At 46.7% G+C, this 18,087-nt stretch overlaps 1 protein-coding gene across 1 annotated transcript; it reads right to left on the bottom strand.

Moving 5' to 3' along the window:
• Positions 1-160: 160 nt before the first annotated feature.
• Positions 161-3,066, bottom strand: LOC133905442 (uncharacterized). The gene has a single exon (XM_062347217.1). It carries the CDS (start codon positions 3,023-3,025, stop codon positions 344-346), a length of 2,682 nt encoding a protein of 893 aa, XP_062203201.1. The 5' UTR covers positions 3,026-3,066; the 3' UTR covers positions 161-343.
• Positions 3,067-18,087: the final 15,021 nt, after the last annotated feature.

Genomic DNA, 18,087 nt, shown 5'->3' with positions numbered 1-18,087 from the left:
CATATAACCTTAGTGTTACTTCCTTCTCCGCCTCTCCTTCAAGCCTGAGACACTGTTGTGACTTGCTCTCGTCACACTTTATTTGTGGAAGACGGTTTCTTTCACGGACATTGAGCATTTTCAGATGACAATTATCTACGAGCAGAAAAGAAGCACATCATAGAACATATTCATCTCGTTGCGGAATCTCGATTAATAAGTATCAATTAATCAAATTACAATAGTGCTTCACAAAGACCATAAGCTAGATTTGGAATCCTATCAAACGTTCGGAACAAAATAAAAAAAACATGCACAAGAACTACTACCATCACATCCCTTCAACGCTCATGGCGCCAGTGTCTCACATATCTTCAAGGGAGAAGCACTGGGTCAGTCGTTCTCCCATCTCATCCATGACTCTTTTCATCCATTTCGCGATCCCTATGGACACAACGACAAGAACAACAATGTATGCAGAAACCCCAACGACCAGTGCCAAGATGTACGCAGACGTCCTCACTCTCCTGCAGCTCCCGGCGGCATATGCGCCCATGAGGCCAAACAAGTCCAGTATCATGGCGGCATGCAGTGCCAGCAGCGCTGGTTGTGTGCTGCTTACTCGCTTGATCAGGAGTAAGACCATTATCACCAGAGACGCCATGAAGGAAGTCGCATTGCAGTAGAAGAAGACCTTGTACCGGCGTGAATAGCTGCTCCGGAGGACCGGGTCGCCGGAGATGTGGCCAGTTTGCCCATCATCCCAGAGGCCACCGGGCGGGTTCATGGCGGCTTGGTACGTGACAGCCGCTGCAAGTGCAGCGAGCAGCAGCAAGTATTTGGGCAACTTTTGGTCCCAGAGATCACGCTCCACTCCGGCGCTGGCCCTGCGCGAAGACATGCCATCTGCTTCCTCCACCAGTATGCCGATCTTGGATAGAAGTCTCCGCAGGAGACCCTGAACCGATTCCGACAAGACCAGGACGACTTGGAACGCGATGCAGATTAGAACTGCAAAGATCAGGACAAAGACATATATGGAAGTTGATACCTTCCTGGAGCTCCCAGCAGCGAACGCGCCCATGAGCCCGATCAGGTCAAGGATCACGCACACCCGCAGCGCGTGGGACTGTATCCCTCTCGCCGAAAGCTTTCTGTTCACCAGCAGCATGATGATGGCCAGAGATGCAACAAATGCAGTTGCATTGCAGTAGAAGAAAGCCAGGTAGCGACGTTGGTAGTTGTCGTTGAGCACCGGGTCGCCGACATGGCCTGACGTGTTCTCTTGCCAGAAGCCGCCCGGGGGGCTCATGCCTGCTTGGTAGGTGAGGCTTGCTGCAAGAATTGCAAGGAGCAGCAGAAGCTTGCGGCTCTTCTCCAGTTTCCATTTCATGTCCTCATCTTCCTCCTCAGTCGGCAGCTCAAACAACTTCTTGAGCCATTTGGGAACACACTGCTCCAGCTTCTCCGTCACCATTTTTCTCCATGTCGCGCAAGTTGGGGAGACTTCTAGCATGAATACCAGAACATGGATGCCGACGTAAAGGAACACTGGAACAACAAGCACCGAGATGTACACAGATTTCGACACTTGTCTGCAACTTCCAGCACCATAAGCGCCAACCAATCCAAAAAGGTCCAGGATCATGGCAACCTGCAATGCACAATACTTGATTCCTTGGGTGCTTAATATGTTGCTTAGGAGGAGGATCAGGATGACCAGCGACGCGATGAAAGCTGTGGCATTGCAGTAGAAGAACACCAGATATCGCCGGGGATAGGTGATGTGAAGGACCGGGTCACCGGCGAGGTAGTGATGCAGACCATCAGCAGCATTGTTCTGCCAGAAGCCACCCGGCGGGTTCAGTCCTGCTTGGTATGTGACACCCGAAGCAAGAATCCCGAGCAGAAGCAGGTACATGCGAGACTTCTTGAGAAGCTGATCGGCGTCAGCATTAACTTGCTGGTCAGATACTGCACGAATCCGATGATTTTGCAACTCCAATTGGCCCGATTTCAGACATTTTTGCAGCGTTTCTTGCACATTGTGGAGCCAATTCTCCACAGGCTTGCACAAGAACACCAGAATCTGAAGGCCGATGTAGAACAGAACAGCCGCCACCAACGCAATGACATAGATGGAAGTCTTGACGCTTCTGCTGCTCCCGACGGCGAAAGCACCGGTGAGCCCGATCAGAGCCGCGCCCGTGCACACCCAGAGCGCGCACGACCGGAACCCGTGCCGCGTCACGGTCCTGCTCATCAGCAGCATGATAACGACCAGAGACGCCACGAACGCCGTGGTGTTGAAGTAGAAGAATACCATGAAGCGGTCCGGATGGTGGCCGCGGAGCATGGAGTCGCCGGCGAGGTGGTCGTCGTCCTGGTTGTCCGACAAGAACCCGCCAGGCGTGCTCAGGCCGGCTTGGTACGTCACCGTCGCCGCCAGAGTCACAAAAATAAGCAGGTACTTGCGCGCCCGTTCCACACTTTCCGGCGCCTCCGGCACCACGTTCTCGCCAGCGTCGCGCATCAACGCGAAGAGCAGGACATGGGCGCAGACATAGGAGGAGACCAGGGCGACAAGAGCGAGGACGTACGCGGACATGGCCACCTCCCTGCAGCTGCCGGCGGCGTAGGCTCCCATAAGGCCGAACTGGTCGAGTATCATCGCGGCCTGGAGCGCGCGGAGCCACCAGCGGCGGCGGCTGAGCGAGTGCACGAGGAGGAGGTTGACGATGACGATGGAGGCGACGAAGGCGGTGGCGTTGCAGTAAAAGAAGACTTGATAGCGGCGGGCGTAGGTGACCTGGAGCGCCGGGTCGCCGGCGAGGTGCACGCCGTCTTTGTCGTTGTCCGGTCTGAACCCGCCCGGCGGGGACAGCCCCGCCGTGTAGGTGACGCTGGCCGCGAGCGTGGCCAGCAGCAGCACGTACTTGCGCAGCTTCCAGAGGAAGTCGGCCTCCGTGGCCGCAGTGTCGGTGCTGCGTGGAGCGGCCGGCGCCGGAGTTCGCCGCTCGGGGTCAAGGCCAACGTCAACCACCATTGTCTCTCCGCGTCTGGAGCTTGGGGATTGTGGACGATCTGCTTTGTGTTGAGCACTTCACTAACAAGTGGTGGTGATTTATAGCCGAACGAGACACCGTGTGGAAAATTCTTGAGGGCGTCGAGATCGCGTCGCGCGTAGATTCCCAGCAAGGGCGCGGCAAGAGTCTCGGCGTCCCTACTGATTTCGTCCCGACCCGATGTGGAGGAGCTGAGCTCATTGACCCCATCGTTTACAAGTTCTTGCGCATCTCACTGCAAGTGCTGTGTTGTTTCTTGTACTTGCCCAACTTATATTATCTCCCATGTCTCACCATCTCGATCTAATCTTTGATCTTTCGCCGCAATGCATCCTTTTCTGTTCTTCCCAGAGGCCAGAGCATAGGGCTAGCAATTTTCTTTCCTCTGTTCAGAAGTAATTTCCAGAGAGAGGAATTATTGAGCGCGTCGAGGTCGTGTCTCGTCTAGATTCCAGAGAGCAGCAGTCCCTGCTGATTTATTTGCTACGTCCCACTGATCTCGTCATGACAAAGAGGATCGGAGCAATTTGCAGTGGCGTTGTCGTTGACCTGGCTGACTCGATAGTTAACCGCAAGTTCTGTGTTGTTTCTACCCGTTCCCGATTTTGAAGCTACTGTGCTTGTCCATTTGCTACAGTCAAAAATCCAATTTTTAGTTTCTCCAGGTTTCCTAGCTCGCATTCGCCTTACAGAGTTTCCACGTCCTCTGCCACTGGTTGGGTTTCGTAGCTCATGCCCGCCACCGTGCTTGCAACTCAGTAAAGCCTACGTAACTTACACGAGACTTGGTACCGTGGAAGTCAAGTTGATATTTCCGCAATCCAGCAATCATGCAAAACAGAAAACATACATATGCGTTTCTCCACAACAAAGTACACGTAGACTAGCATAGTCATGGGAGGGTTATTTTATTTTACCATGTAGCTGTGTCCACCCAGGACCGTCTTAGGAATTTAAGGCCTCGGTGCGAAATGTAAAATAGAGCCCTAAAATTGGAAAATTCATATAACTAAAACATACTTTCACTTAATTATATAACTTCAACACATATTATTTCTTACAATACTTAGGAATATATCAAATATTAATGCTGAAAGAGTAAAGGCAGTACTCAAGCAATAAACTGACTTTATTTTCTATTGAAAAGCATTATCCTTTTAGTATTTCTTAAAATGAAATCTTCAATTATATCTTCATACTTAATCTTCTCCAAGATATCATTTTCAAGTGCTATTGTCATCAATCCATTAAATCTTTCTTGTGTTATAGTAGAACGTGAGTAGGACTTCAACAACTTGAGTTTAGAAAAGTTCCTTTCCGCAGATGCAACAGTCACGGGAATGTTAACAAAATTCTGTATGCAATAACAGCATTAGGAAAACAGCCTAGCCGTTTCAAATACTTCAGAATATGAAGAGGGCTCATAGATTCCTTAATAAGATCCTGGATGAACTTTAACTCCACATACAAAGAAGATCGAACCTGCGTGGAACGTGCCGCCTAGCACTAGTTCGTCCGCCGGAGCACTGAGGTGGTCGCTGCCGTTCTCAACGGTGATGGACACCACCTGCACTGCACGATCGTCATTGCATGTGTACGTAAGCTCACGTCACAGCCAAGATCGAATTTTTTTAAACATGCATTGATGCAGACCATGATAACATGCATTGATGCGTACGTAAGCTCGCGTACTCGTGTACTCACGATGGCGTACTCGCGTACTCACGTCGGTGTCACGGCGGCAGGGTGCGGTGCCCAGCGGCAGGGTGCGGCGCGTCAGGGCCCTCCGCACTCGACAAGTGATCGCTGATTGATTCGGCAGGTGCGACGACAGGTGCTCGATCTGGGAGACGATCAGACGAACCGGCCAGGCCACAGGCGGAAGCGGAATATGATCGGAACAATTGGTTGTTGGGCTTTTCTTTTCTCTACAATTAAGTATATACTTAAGTAAATACATTAGAATTTAAGGGCCCCAATTATTGGGAGGGGGGGCTGTGCGGCTGCCCACTTTGCCCCTGCTACTCAACGGGCATGTGTCCACCATCCGGTGCAGAGGCTGGAATTTTATCCCATTATCTAAAAAGTCATAGGGAGGGTTGAACAAGAAAATCAATCAACATCTTCTTTGTTATGCTTTCTTCAGGTTCATTCTGGGTAATCGCTACTTGCTCATCTAGCAAGCATTTCTCCTCCTCGGATGGCAGCGCAAATTGGCAGATTGGACAGAGATGATTAATGAGTAGCATTCAAAAATACATGGTTGGTGGAAAGAATGGTAACACGACATCATCCTAAAGCACTAATAGCACAGCCCTGCTCCTCCCTCCTCTTGCCCCACCTCGGCATGTAGATGCCACAATGGCCTTTTTCAAGGCCGAGAACTTATAGGAAATATGGATTTCACAATATCACCTCTAGATGTGCTTCCTCAATGAGGGAGAGGCTTCCCACCGTTCTTGTTTTCTCACCCTCATCTCTTCCTTGTTTGGACAGTAGCTGTCTTTGCAATGTATCTTCCATTTGTGGCGGCTTCTTAGAGGATGCAGGCGGTGGAGAAGCTAGCTAGTAGTGTTCATTCATGCCCCGCCCCTATCTCATTCGACGCAAACCTCCACAAGTATGCCGGCTACACAACCCTCATCCACAGCTGTATAATAATGGATTAAATGAAACACCACCCATGTAGAACATGTATGCCATAAAACACACACGTGTATGCTCCCTTTGGGGGGAGTTACCCTTGTAACATGTACCCCTATGCTCCAAACACCCACAACTCATCCAATCACACACACAAGAACCTAACATTGCGAGGAGTTCGGGTGCATGCCCTTTCTCTTCTCTCCGCATCACATGGGTGTGGGGGTTGTGGGAATTGAAAGAGGAATTCCGCTACAAATGCCCTAGCAAGGATTAGTATAGCTCACAAATTTCTGTATGTTGGCGTCGCCTGCTTGCGAACTTCTTCCTTTTCTTACATCAAAAAGCAAGAAACCAAGAAGTGATTTTTTTTTGTTTCTCTTTGATTTTGAAGGAGTTGCTGAGGCACCCAAAAATCGGAGAGGTTGGAGACGGAGGTGATGTCGGCGCAATCCATGGCATGTGCGCCGCTGGCCAAGCATTCTTTTCTTTTCTTTTTATTGCATCCAAGAAGCTAGAAACAAAGAGGTGTTTTTTTGTTTCCTTTTTCTTTTTGAAGGAGCTGCAGAGGCATCTCACAGTCAGAGTGGAGAGGGGTGTATTTGCTGGTGCAATTAATTCATATGAGTCTCCAGCTAAACATTTTTTTTTCTTTTTCTTACATTGGAGGTGCTAAATAATGTTGACTAGCATGCCTAGTTTTACTTCAGTGTTGGAGCATAGAAATACAGAATTGGAGTATAGAAATACATAGTTATAGTTGTACTAAATTTTTTGGCTCTACTGGAATCACTAGGTAGAGGAACCAATAGTAAATATGCAATATATTGATTGCCTTTTGGGCAAGATTTCAACAAATTAAATGAATAGATAAATAGCACCTCACATTATTAGTTGATGAGTAGATGTTATTTTAAGTAACAAGAAGCCATGTGCATTTAAAACTCAAATCACATTTTTAAGCTCATATTAGCTTGGTATGACTTATATAAAAAGCTCAAATCGCATGTAGTCATGCAATTGTTCTTGCGCAATATATAGTATTGAATAGAGTTCTCTCACATATGCATGATCCAAGATATTAGTTAGGAAGCTACTAGAACTATTTTTTCTATGGTAAAATTAGAATTTATATTTGTAGCATGACATGACTAGGGTCTTACCAAGTGTCACTCATTCAATGATTTTGAATGCACATATAAGGAGGGTATCACCCCTTGCCATGCTATGCTAAGAGAGCATAGTAGATGAGAGCAAGGTAGGGGGTGCTAGGTTGAGAAGAGTGTGAGAGCAGAGTAAGAAAGAAGTGTGAGAGTTAGGCCCTATTTGGTTCAGCTGTTGCTGGCTTTTGCTACTCAGAAGTAAAAAGCTAAACCAAACAGTCCGCTTCTGAGAATGGTTTCTGAGAAAAAAGCTGTCATTATTACTAGAAGCCAGAAGCTGGTCTCGACGAGATGTATAACTTTGTAATCGATAATTTTTTCATTTAAAGCCATATAGATGCCTAAATAGCAATCCAAAGATTTGAGCAGGAAAAGTCAAAAGAATAAATTACCCTATAGCCATCATGTAAGACTACGAGGTGAGATGGTAAGGAAGCTTTGTGTGAGGGGTGAGGTTGCAAGTTCGACTCCCACAAATTGCTTGGACGCGTAATTTGCTATATTCATGTTTTTTTGACTCTCACAGAAGCCGCGCGGGGGGAGGGGGGAGGTCACCATGGAGTCAGAAAAATCACGATAAGCAGCGGGGGTTTGTTCGTCAAGTGGAAAAAAAAATCGATCCCAAAAACATCGGATTTAGGACCAATTATCATTTTCGGTTTATGACACAAACCGGCAGTGATAACTCTATTACTGCTGGTTCTAAAACTAACAGTGATACTATCGATTATCACTGTCATTAACTCACTACCGGTTCCAAAACCAGTAATGATGCCATTTTTGAACTGGCAGTGATGATATTTTCTATAGTAGTGTTGATACATTTGCCTATTATGATGGTTAGGAGCCTGGTGAGCTGCTGCAAAAGGCTAATGCACATACCATAGTCAATCTCGGTGAGGCTTTGAGATTTCAGCATGTACGAGGAGAGGTGACCCAAAGAATGGCCAATCCCCCACCCAGTGGTAGAGCCGAGAATTAAACCAAAGGGGACTCGTTTATAAGTGCTCACATGAGACAAATAGACCAAATATAACCATTACCATTTTCCATGCAAAGTCATACATGTGGGTTGGGAACTAGGGGAAGTACCCAATGTACGCACTGGGGTAGGGGGTGACCGCCCCTCTTGCCCCCTGCTAGATCCACCGCTGCCCCCCACCAATGGTATTCCGGTTTTCAAAGGTTATGTGGCACATGATGCAATCACGACGGGTGTTCTTCGATTTCTTGATTGATGCAATGAGAAGGTTAGCCCTGCCAGAGAATGATCCAGAGCGGCAACCAGATCAAGCTCTCCTGGCCACATTTGCAGGTCCTTATCATATCAATAACCTCATTGGGTCGGATGGAGAGATTTGAGTGATCTTAAGCCGAGATAAATTTATGATTGAACCTGCCACCCTAGAGCAGGAGCGCAACATCCAGCAGTGGTCTTTCTTGAGGAACATGGTTCAGGAATCCATGAAGATTTGTGTGGCCTTGTGTCTTGAATTTGCTTTGAATTTAGATGCAATGAGTAACGTAACTTGTGCTATTTAGCTGCTAAGTGAGTAGAGGTGGTGGCTCGATTGTTTCACATTTTTGGGTGACTAGAATTTTTGTGGCACATTTTTTTGTTGACTAGAGGTGGCCTATTCTATGGTGAATTTTTAAGTGGGTGACTTGTTGAAAATTGGTGAACTGTCGATCTTACAAATTTGTTGAAGAAGTAGGGGATGCTTTGAGTAGACGAATCAAATAGCACACATAGGAGTTTTTATATAGGTTCAAACCTCCCGTAGGATAATAACCCTACATCCTATTTGTCTTGTATTGATCTCTAGGACTATTACAAGGGCGTGTGTGACTAGCCTAGATAGATCTAACCTAGTCAAGCGGCTTCCTTGCATGTAGTCAAAGAAGATCTAGCTACGAAAGGCTTGGTGGATGTAGAGCTTCCGCAGACATGTGATGGATTGTGTCTTGGATTCTAATGACTTGTCATCCGCAAGGTCCCCAGGCTCTGTATATAGGGGTGTATTGTATGTCCTCTGGAGTCTTTCTTCCTATTTTTGGAGATAAACTTCTTTGTTTATGAGATATTTTGGGTAACTACAGGCGATTTCTATTCATCTAGGGATCCCCTTCCTGGAGATAGAGATATGCCCCGAGAATAATAAGAAATCCTAGGGTATATAGATATGGTAGTTACATACTAGGGTTCGACGGATCAAACACTTAGTCAGCAAAGATAAGCATTTTGACCGACCACGTCATCAAGTATGACTCGGGTCCACGGTTAGGATGATGCGTCCAACCGGGTTCTTGGGGCCCTCAAATCATCTATTCGGGTTCCGAATGCATCCGAGTTCTCAAGCGAGTCCTTGAGAGGATATTCTATCCAAGCAGGATTTCTGATTTGCCCAAAAAATATCATCCTACCCTTGCAAAAGGACAGGGAGGATATGACCTATTGCTGGCCGGGTTCGAATGTTGGACCGTTGCAGCGGAGATTTTAGGTAGTGCTAAGAATCTTTTATCTGAGAGGAGATCATGTTTACATTGGGAAAACATATGCGCATGATGGCACAGTGTGCTAGGTTCACTGGGTTATTGCTGCAACTGCTCCCTCATGTGTCGAGTATTAAATGTAATGTGATGGTAAAGCAGGAGATTATGGCCTTGAGTCAAGCCATGGCATTAGTTGAAGAGCAGTTTTTGAGAGATGTCACCCCTTATAAAAGCTGATGGGGAGCCCACTCAACGTTTACCCTTCCGTGATCTCTACCTCCAGTCATCTCTTCGTTCCTCGCTCGCTTTCGTTTGCCTCCAAAAAACCCCAAAACCCTCCACCTGCAATTACTCCATTGCCATGTGCCAAAAGAAGATCGAGAAGGTGGAGGGCTCCACTGCTTGCGTGGCAGCGAGCGCGATCCCGGCCTAATAGGAGTCCAATATTTAGGAGGAGGCCTTGGTCAAGGCAGAGCACAATGAGTTAATCCCTTCTCTAGCCTTAATTGCTTGCGCACCGGTGGCAGAGCAGATGATCCCAAGTCCAGACACTGCCTGGATAGTAGTTTTCCTCGATTTCTTCCGTCGCGGTTTTCGCTTCCCCCTTCCATATTTTTCCTTAAGGTGCTCGCTTTCTATGGTCTTGAACTCATCCACCTCAACCCCAACTCCATTGTTATGTTTAGCATTTTTGCACATTTGTGTGAGGCCTTCTTGGGCATGTGCCCGTCCCTCGACCTCTTCAGGTATTTCCACCTCTTGAAAGGATTTTACCTCCGGAAGGGAAAGACGGCGGAGTATATCGATTTTTCCACCAAGAGTTCCTAGCCTGGGTGGCACAAGAAGTGGTTCTACTGCCAATTCGGCTCACTGGGACTTCCTTATCGGGACCTAAGTCTGTTGCAGAGGGTTGCATGGATGGAGGAGTCGAAGGAGACCACCATCTGCTAGACTCTCATAAACTAGATCCAGCATCTGAAGAAGAAGGGGTTGACGAAGTACGATGTCACCATGGAGTTCATCAATCACCGCCTGAGCCCTCTGAAGTTGAGGATCTCTGATGCTTGGCTGATCATGGCCGAGATGGATCCAGCCTGAGAACGTGAGACAGGCACTTATGGATCCTGAGTAGCCATTGAGGGAAGTTGTGTACTTGTTTCTTTCGAGTCATCTTTGTTTGTTGTTTTTCATAGAGCTTCTGCCGAAGGTGGTGGATGAGAGTACCAAGCTCCTGTTTGACTCAATCCCCATCATAGGGATGGAGGTCGATGCTCAAGAGAGGATCTTATCAATAAGCCTCATGAACATTATCGTTTTCAAAATTTTATCTTATTTCTGAGTAGTCGTAAACCATAATGGTGGTTTCCGTGAGTCGTGAAGCTCCCTTGGTGAGGGCAGCCTGACCCGAAAGCTGAGAACGTGGGCGTTCGGGACGTGGACCCTGACGAGGTCTAGATCACGGGGACCAGAGGCCTGAGTGGAAGCTATGGTGGTGGTGCCATGTTGCAGGCATCATCCTACATCAATGGCGGGGCGCTAGACAAGGACGACCTCTTCACAGACATCAACTCACCAATTGATGACTCCACTCCGTCGACGCCTATTTCACCTGCATCCCCTGAGGGCCCAGGCCTAAACCCCCTCCCATGGATCCATCGCCTGCTCTGACAGCCGAAGATCTGATCTCGACTACGACCACAACGATCTGATCGCAAGCTGAGCACTCAGAGTACCAGTTCTGACTCATGTAAGTTAAGCATTTATCCCAAGCCTTCATAGCCATGGCATTTAACTCTAAGTGCATTTATGCATCAGCCTAGGATCGTGGGAAGGTGATCATCATCACGGGCTTATCGAGCATCGCAACCCTTGCCGTGCCTAAGGCAGGGACAGGGGAGGCGACCCCGATAAGGCGGCCAAGAGTTCAACCTCTATAATGATCCTGTTGAAACCCTTGTTGGCCAGGAAATGACCCAAGCATGTACTCATCACTATGGACATCTTTCCTATGTTGATAGGAGTATAAGATTTAGATTCTATTTCTCGCAGGTTGCTCCGAGCACCGCTTCTATCCCTCAAAGCTCAACCTCCTAAGGTTTCGGACGCCACCTCCTCCATGGGAGACGGGAGCAAGTCCAGCGAAACCCGGCATCAGTCGCTGATAATCAAGAGGTGGTGGTCGCCGCACCAAAGATCACAACATCCCCAGTACTCATGAAAGGGATGTATGAGCTGCCTTCGAATATGACATGGAGGGAGATTGTTCAAGGAATGATGATTCACCATCCAGACTCAATCTTCAACTCCTTCTTTGGGGTAAGCATTTGCATGCAAGTTAGTCGCTTAGTCAATGAAAATACTGGTACTAATATGATGTTTTGTAGTTGTTCATGTCTTGTTTGGGCAAGCTCCGCAACAACACAAATAAGGCTATTGTCTGAGTAGTTGAACTCTGGAAGGAGGCCACCAAGCTACGCCACCAGTTCTCCTAGGAGGTCACCGAGAAGGAAAAGGCGTGCGCAAAACTAGAAGGATGGACGAAAGGTAAGCTTCTAACAACTCTGATATGCCACCACTTCACCTTGTTGCTCTAAACATGATGCTCTACAGAGCTCTCTAAGACCCAGCAAGCCATGGCCCAGGATGGAGCCTGAATGACCACCGCCTAGCAACAGCTTGTCCTAGCCCTCAACGTCTTCCAGGAGGTGCTTGCTGGAGATGGGATCTAGGTGGAGCCTACGGGAGATGGTGATGCAACCAAATTGACTACCCGCGTGACCAACCTTGCTGAGGCTTATGGGGGATTCCAAGGGAAGGTGGCTAAGCACATCTCGAGCCAAGCTAAGTGGGGTGCGGAGGAAGCAGTTGCCCTCGTCTTGGCCATCTTTAATGCCCACTATCCAAACATCAACACTGGCGTTCTCCAGGATGGCTTTGGGGTGGATACGAAAGAGGATTCGACATGTAAGGTGGAGGAGGTGCTTGGAACGGCCAAGGCTTTTGTGGACGCGATAGACTTTGGAGTTGGGTCCACACTATAAAATTTTTACCCTGCAGTATGTAATAATGAACTTGGTAGCTTGTTAGACTTGTAGGAATTTTTCATTTGAACGCTTTTACATTTGATGGGAGTACTCAGTGCTGGATGGATCTGATAGCATATCATGATTTCCTTACTTGCTTCTTCCTTTGATTAGTTCAGGACGCGTTAGTCACTAGTCGGGTGTTTATTATGACCAGCCTTGGGTCCGCTTGAGTGGAAGGCGTCATAGCCTCTAGTCACTTGTGGAATGTGACAATGAGCCTTTTCGCAACCCCAAAGTCGCAATGTAATGATCCTTCCCTTCTCATTAGAATCGTCTTTTAGAGCGTACATAATATGTCATTTTCAGTTTTCAGTACTAAGTACCTGTTAAGACCCTGACTGTCTACCCGGAAAGGTTTTTCTAGGTAGGCAGTCTGAATAGAAAAAACTTAATAAAGAGAAAAGAGCTCATATTGCCTTTGGGTTGAGAAAAGGTTTTCACTGCCCTGGGTGCATGCATGGGGTGAAGGACCCGAGAGGTGACTTGTCCTGTTGTCGGACATATGGGATGTGCAAGAAGACAAGTAAGGCGGAAAAAGTGTTCGAGTGACTTCCTAGGCAATATGATCTTTATTATGATGAAGATACTCTTAGTACTTACACTTGGGACTTATAGAGTTAATTGACAACCCATGAGCTATTGTAGATCTAATATCTTAAACATTAATGACACAAACTAGATTAAGACGATAAGGAGGGACCCCATTACTTCAGGGGTAGCGTATGCGTTGTTACATGGGTTTCGAGCTAGTCGTGGAATCAAGTCCCCCGGGTTTCTAGGTTTGCATCTCGAGGCATTGTGGTTGCGGTCACGACTAAGGCTTCTCATCTACCTTGATCCTTGAGCTCTTGGGTTTCTTATCGGGTTGATGCTGAGACATCATATCGAGACTCTGCTTCTCGCAATGAAGACCTGCCTTAGGGAAACTCCAGATGGTGATGACCCCTTTGGGTCTCGAGATCTTCACACACCGCTAGACGTAATGCACGGTGGCTATGAACTTGGCCAAAGTTGGTCGTTCTAAGATAGCATTGTACGCCACTTCGAAGTCGACCACATCAAATAGAATATTTTCTATCTGGAAGTTTTCATGCTTCTTGAAGGAAATAGGGAGTGATATATGGCCAATGGGAGTGACTGAAGATCTAGGTACTATACCGTAGAATGCTTGCATGACTGGCTTGATGGTAGATTAGGAGATCTGTATCGCTTCGAGTGCACCCGCGAAGAGGATGTTCAGGGAGCTCCCTCCATCGATGAGCACTAAGGAGACCTTGTTGTTGTTAGTCGTAGTCTTGACCACTATCGGAAAGCGGCTTGGTCATACGAAGTTCTCTGGGCAATCATCTTGGCCAAAGGAAATCTCGATGTTTAACCATTTTATGGCCTAGCAACCCTTGATGGAGGTAGCTATGACTTCTTGGGTCACCGTCTTGTATTGCCGCTTGGACTCATAGGACGTGTAACCACTAAACATGTGGTTGACGGTCCTCTCATCTGGCTAGAAAGACATCAGTTTTGAGTCATCATCACTGATGCTAGAGCTCGAGTTCCTACTTTGGGTCGTGACTTGGTCTTCTTTCCCTTGGCCACTTTCTCGATCGCTTCTTTGACCATCTTCTTCTAGAGGTGGGACTCGTTGAGGCTATAGTTGTCAGTTGGGTGGAGATCGCACCAAGACTTACCATCGCCTTCACCGGAACCTATTGTAAAGCTCTTTCCCAATGATGAACCAGAGCGCTTATCGAGACGGGTGTTGGGAAAATCTTCAAAAACTTTGTCAGCTTTGGTTTTCTTGCCATTATTGGGACGAGTGTTCTTCTTGCACTTGCCCGTAGCCATGTCGTTGTCGAGTCGGGTTAGGGCGCGTGATGCCTTGGGCCTTCTCCTTGACGAAGAGGAACGCTTTTTCAGCTTTAGCAGACATATCGATGATCTTCATGAGTTCTTTGATCGTTTCGGGCTCCTTCCTAGCAACGTCTTCAACACACTGTCGGCTCCTGACCCCCTGAGTGAACACTTGGATGATGTCGTAGTAACTGATCTTGGGGATAGTGTTCCGGGTGTTGCTGAACCGGCGCAATAATTCGCGTAGGGTTTCTTTCTCTGTCTGCTCGCAATGGTAGAGATCGTTTTTCATGCCAGGATGGGCGTACGTACCGTGGAAGTTTGCTCTGAACACATGTAAAGTTGTTCCCACGAGTAGATTATCCCTAGTGATAGGTTGGGCCACTAGGTTCTGACTCCCACTTCAAGGGTTGTCAGGAGGTAATTTGCCATTACCTTCTTTCCCCCACCAGTCGATTGGATGGTTGTGATATAGATCTAGAGGAACACAATAGGATTTGTACTCCCATTATACTTCTCGATTGACCTAGGCAGAACCTTGCTGGCCAGTTCATGTTTCGTAAATTTGGAGAGAATGTCTGGCACCCATTGATGGCACCATGCTTGGTCCGGGTGACCTCAGGTGTCTTATCCATGGGGGTCGGAGATCAGCCCTGGCTAGAGTGGTGCTAGGACATCCTCCGATCGGATCATCGAGAGGTGGTTGATACCTCCTCGGGGGTCTTAAGCCTCTTCACTCATTGATGAACTCGCGCAAGTCGTTCATCGGATGACCTTTGACCGGTGAGGTCCTACGGCAGTTAGTTGCTTGGTTGCCTTCCTAGTTCATCTTGTTCCAGGGATTACGTCTCTCTGAGTCTGATCCATCTCGAGAAGGGGTGGTGTGAGACTTCCCCTGATTAATGATGTTCCTGGTGATGGCCGGATGGGAGTTCTTGGCCTGAATGAGAACCTCCTTTGTCATGTCAGTCACCGAGTTCATCCAACCCTTACCGACAGGGGTTAGATCTATCGTAGGGGATGCATGAGAGCCTCTTGTAGAAGTAGGAGCCTCTACACCATTGTAGATCTATAGCTCGAAGCCCCCTACTGATGATTAGGAGACAATAAACCCTACGCTCCGTTAAGGTTTTGGTCAGGTGTGGCCAACAGAAGCTGGTCGTCGCCCGAACTCAAAGCAGGAGGGATCTTTGTGCTTGCAGGACATCACCATTGTTGACCAGATCATACCCCCGTTTCCAGCGGTGAAGACTTCTCAGGGGTAACCTCCACTAGAGGAGGAGTCCATATTCATCATGGATTTTTTAATTGAATTTCTCTAGGTAGGTATCTCGACAATCCATTTTGTCGGAAGCTGGTAGCCAAGTGGTTCAATCTCGATGTCAAAGTCCTTAGCTCATTGATCCATGAGGCGACTTACCTCATCGCTAAATTCGTGCCAGATAGTTCTTCATCAAAGTTTACCCGATCGATCACTGGTTCATCGGGGAAGGGGTAAAGTTGTTGTAGAACTCCTCGTCCGAGAAACCGATGCTCAACGCAGGCTTGGACGAAGTTGATGGCATGTCATGTGTAGAATCTTCAATGCCTATTGTCATGATCCTCACGGATGACACCAGCTGTTGCCGATTGGTGAACCACCAATCTTATGAGTTTGTTGAAGAAGTATGGGATATTTCGAGGAGACGAATCAAAGAGCACACATAGGGTTTTTTTTATATAGGTTTAGGCCTCCTTTTGGATAATAGTCTTACATCCTATTTGTCTTGTATTGATATCTGGGGCTATTGCAAGGGGGTGCATGGTTAGCCTGGATAGATCTAACCTAGTCGGGTGGCTTCCTTGCATGTAGTCGAAGAAGATCTAGCTGTGAAAGGCTTGATGGATGTAGAGATTCTGCTGGTGTGTGATGGCTTGTGTCTTGCTTATAATGACTTGTCCTCCGTAGTGTCCCTAGGCTCCGTATATATATGGGTAGCATCGTACATCCTCTGGAGTCTTCCTTCCTGTTCTTGGAGATAAACTTCTAGGTTTACGAGATATCCTGAGTAACTGTAGACGGTTTTCATTCATCCAGGGATCCCCTTCCCGGAGATAGAGATATGCTCCGAGAATAATAGGAAATCCTAGGGTATCCTGTTATGGTAGTTACATACTAGCCATCATCATGACTTAACCGTAGACTACATGTGGGCATAATAACTACGCACTACTTTTGTTTCTGCTATGCCTAGACTGGCTTGTATGCTTCCGATCGGATTATGTGCAAACAATGCAATTCTTTTCATCCAAATACTGGAGAGCCCTGAAAGTATTCTTTTGATTCATTTAGTTTGTAACTTGTATGAAAGGAAATATTTATTTTAGGCGACATAAATACCCAAGTCTTAATAACCCCGCTAAGTGGTGATTCAACATGGATTCTCAAAGGAATTTTAAGCCAAAAAAGGACCTCGCTCAATCAGAAAGACGGTGAACCTAGAATAGAGACCAGGTGGGGAAGCAAAAGAAGCAAGTTAGATGCTTTACAGCAAAAGAAAACATGACACAGTCATCATGCCTAACGGAGATATTCACATGGAAACAAACCCGCGAATGAATACCAAACAGGATTTTTATTAACACCAATGAATTAGCGGAACTGAGCGGTCGGAGATTGATTGAAAGGGCAGGCCCAGCCGCCCCTCTCCCCCCTAACCGCCTATCTACTTACCTAGCCAACACTTAGATCCGGCTCTACCCAAACTTTTTTGGTTCACATTAATGCTAGAGGTATAAAATAAGAACAATCCAGAATTTCTTCTTTGAGATGTTAATGCCAAAAAATATCAAGTTGGCTCATCTGTCTTTCTTTTCTACATGCGAAAGTGCTTCGAAAGGCACTAGCTCCCAATGGTGAAATTCTTGCTGAAAGCTCGCTTTGATGGCGTAGGACACTGGGGTGACTAACAGATTATGGAGGGATTCCATGGTAGTCTCTCGCTCCCTCCAACTCAATCAATATAAGAACATCCTAGTACAGTATTTGTATCTATGTCAATTAAAGGGACTAAAAAAGAAAAAAAAAGTACTCATGATTGAATGCAGGTTGGTGCTCATAGCACTGGTGCAAGATTGCCCCCACTTGAAGAGCAAGTTATTAGCATGAATTGGTTGCCCCTGCCAATTGGACAATAGAGTTATCGAGGGAGAAAGATCCTAAATTATTTTAACTGGTGAGTCGTTGCATAAGTCACTCTTCAATGTGTACAAAGACACCAAATTGTCAAACATATATTCGTTTCCAATGCAGATGAAGTCAAGAAAACAACCTCAATGTTTTCTGGAGTCAATCTTTATATATCTGTCTTTATTGGCTATAAAATTTTAACATCCTTATTTTTTTACTTGTGGGTTCCATATACTGACACAATTGTTGTCCAATGCAATCCTCCTTCAAAGCGGAAAAATCCAAAGTTGACATCAAATATGGAAAGGATGATACAGCATGTTTGTGACCTTTATCGTGAGCCAATGAAGAAATATATGTACACTTGCGATTATTGTTGTAAATTTTAATGCTATCATCACCACATGAATAATAGACAAATGAGACACAATTTAGTAACGGATCATTATACAACCTGTCACTTATGTAGCCTCGGGTCGGGACCAGATATTGACCCATCACTGATAACAGGTCTTCAGTGACGGGTCATAATATTAGCTGTCACTTATCACATTGGTGACGAGTTTATCTGCATCAGTCAAGTGACGGGTCTCCATGTAGCAGTCATAAATGATAGGTCATGTTACGATCCATCACTTATG

Source organism: Phragmites australis, chromosome 22 (assembly GCF_958298935.1).
Source record: "Phragmites australis chromosome 22, lpPhrAust1.1, whole genome shotgun sequence".
Taxonomy (NCBI): Eukaryota; Viridiplantae; Streptophyta; class Magnoliopsida; order Poales; family Poaceae; genus Phragmites; species Phragmites australis.
This window is presented reverse-complemented; position numbering and strand designations above follow the sequence as displayed.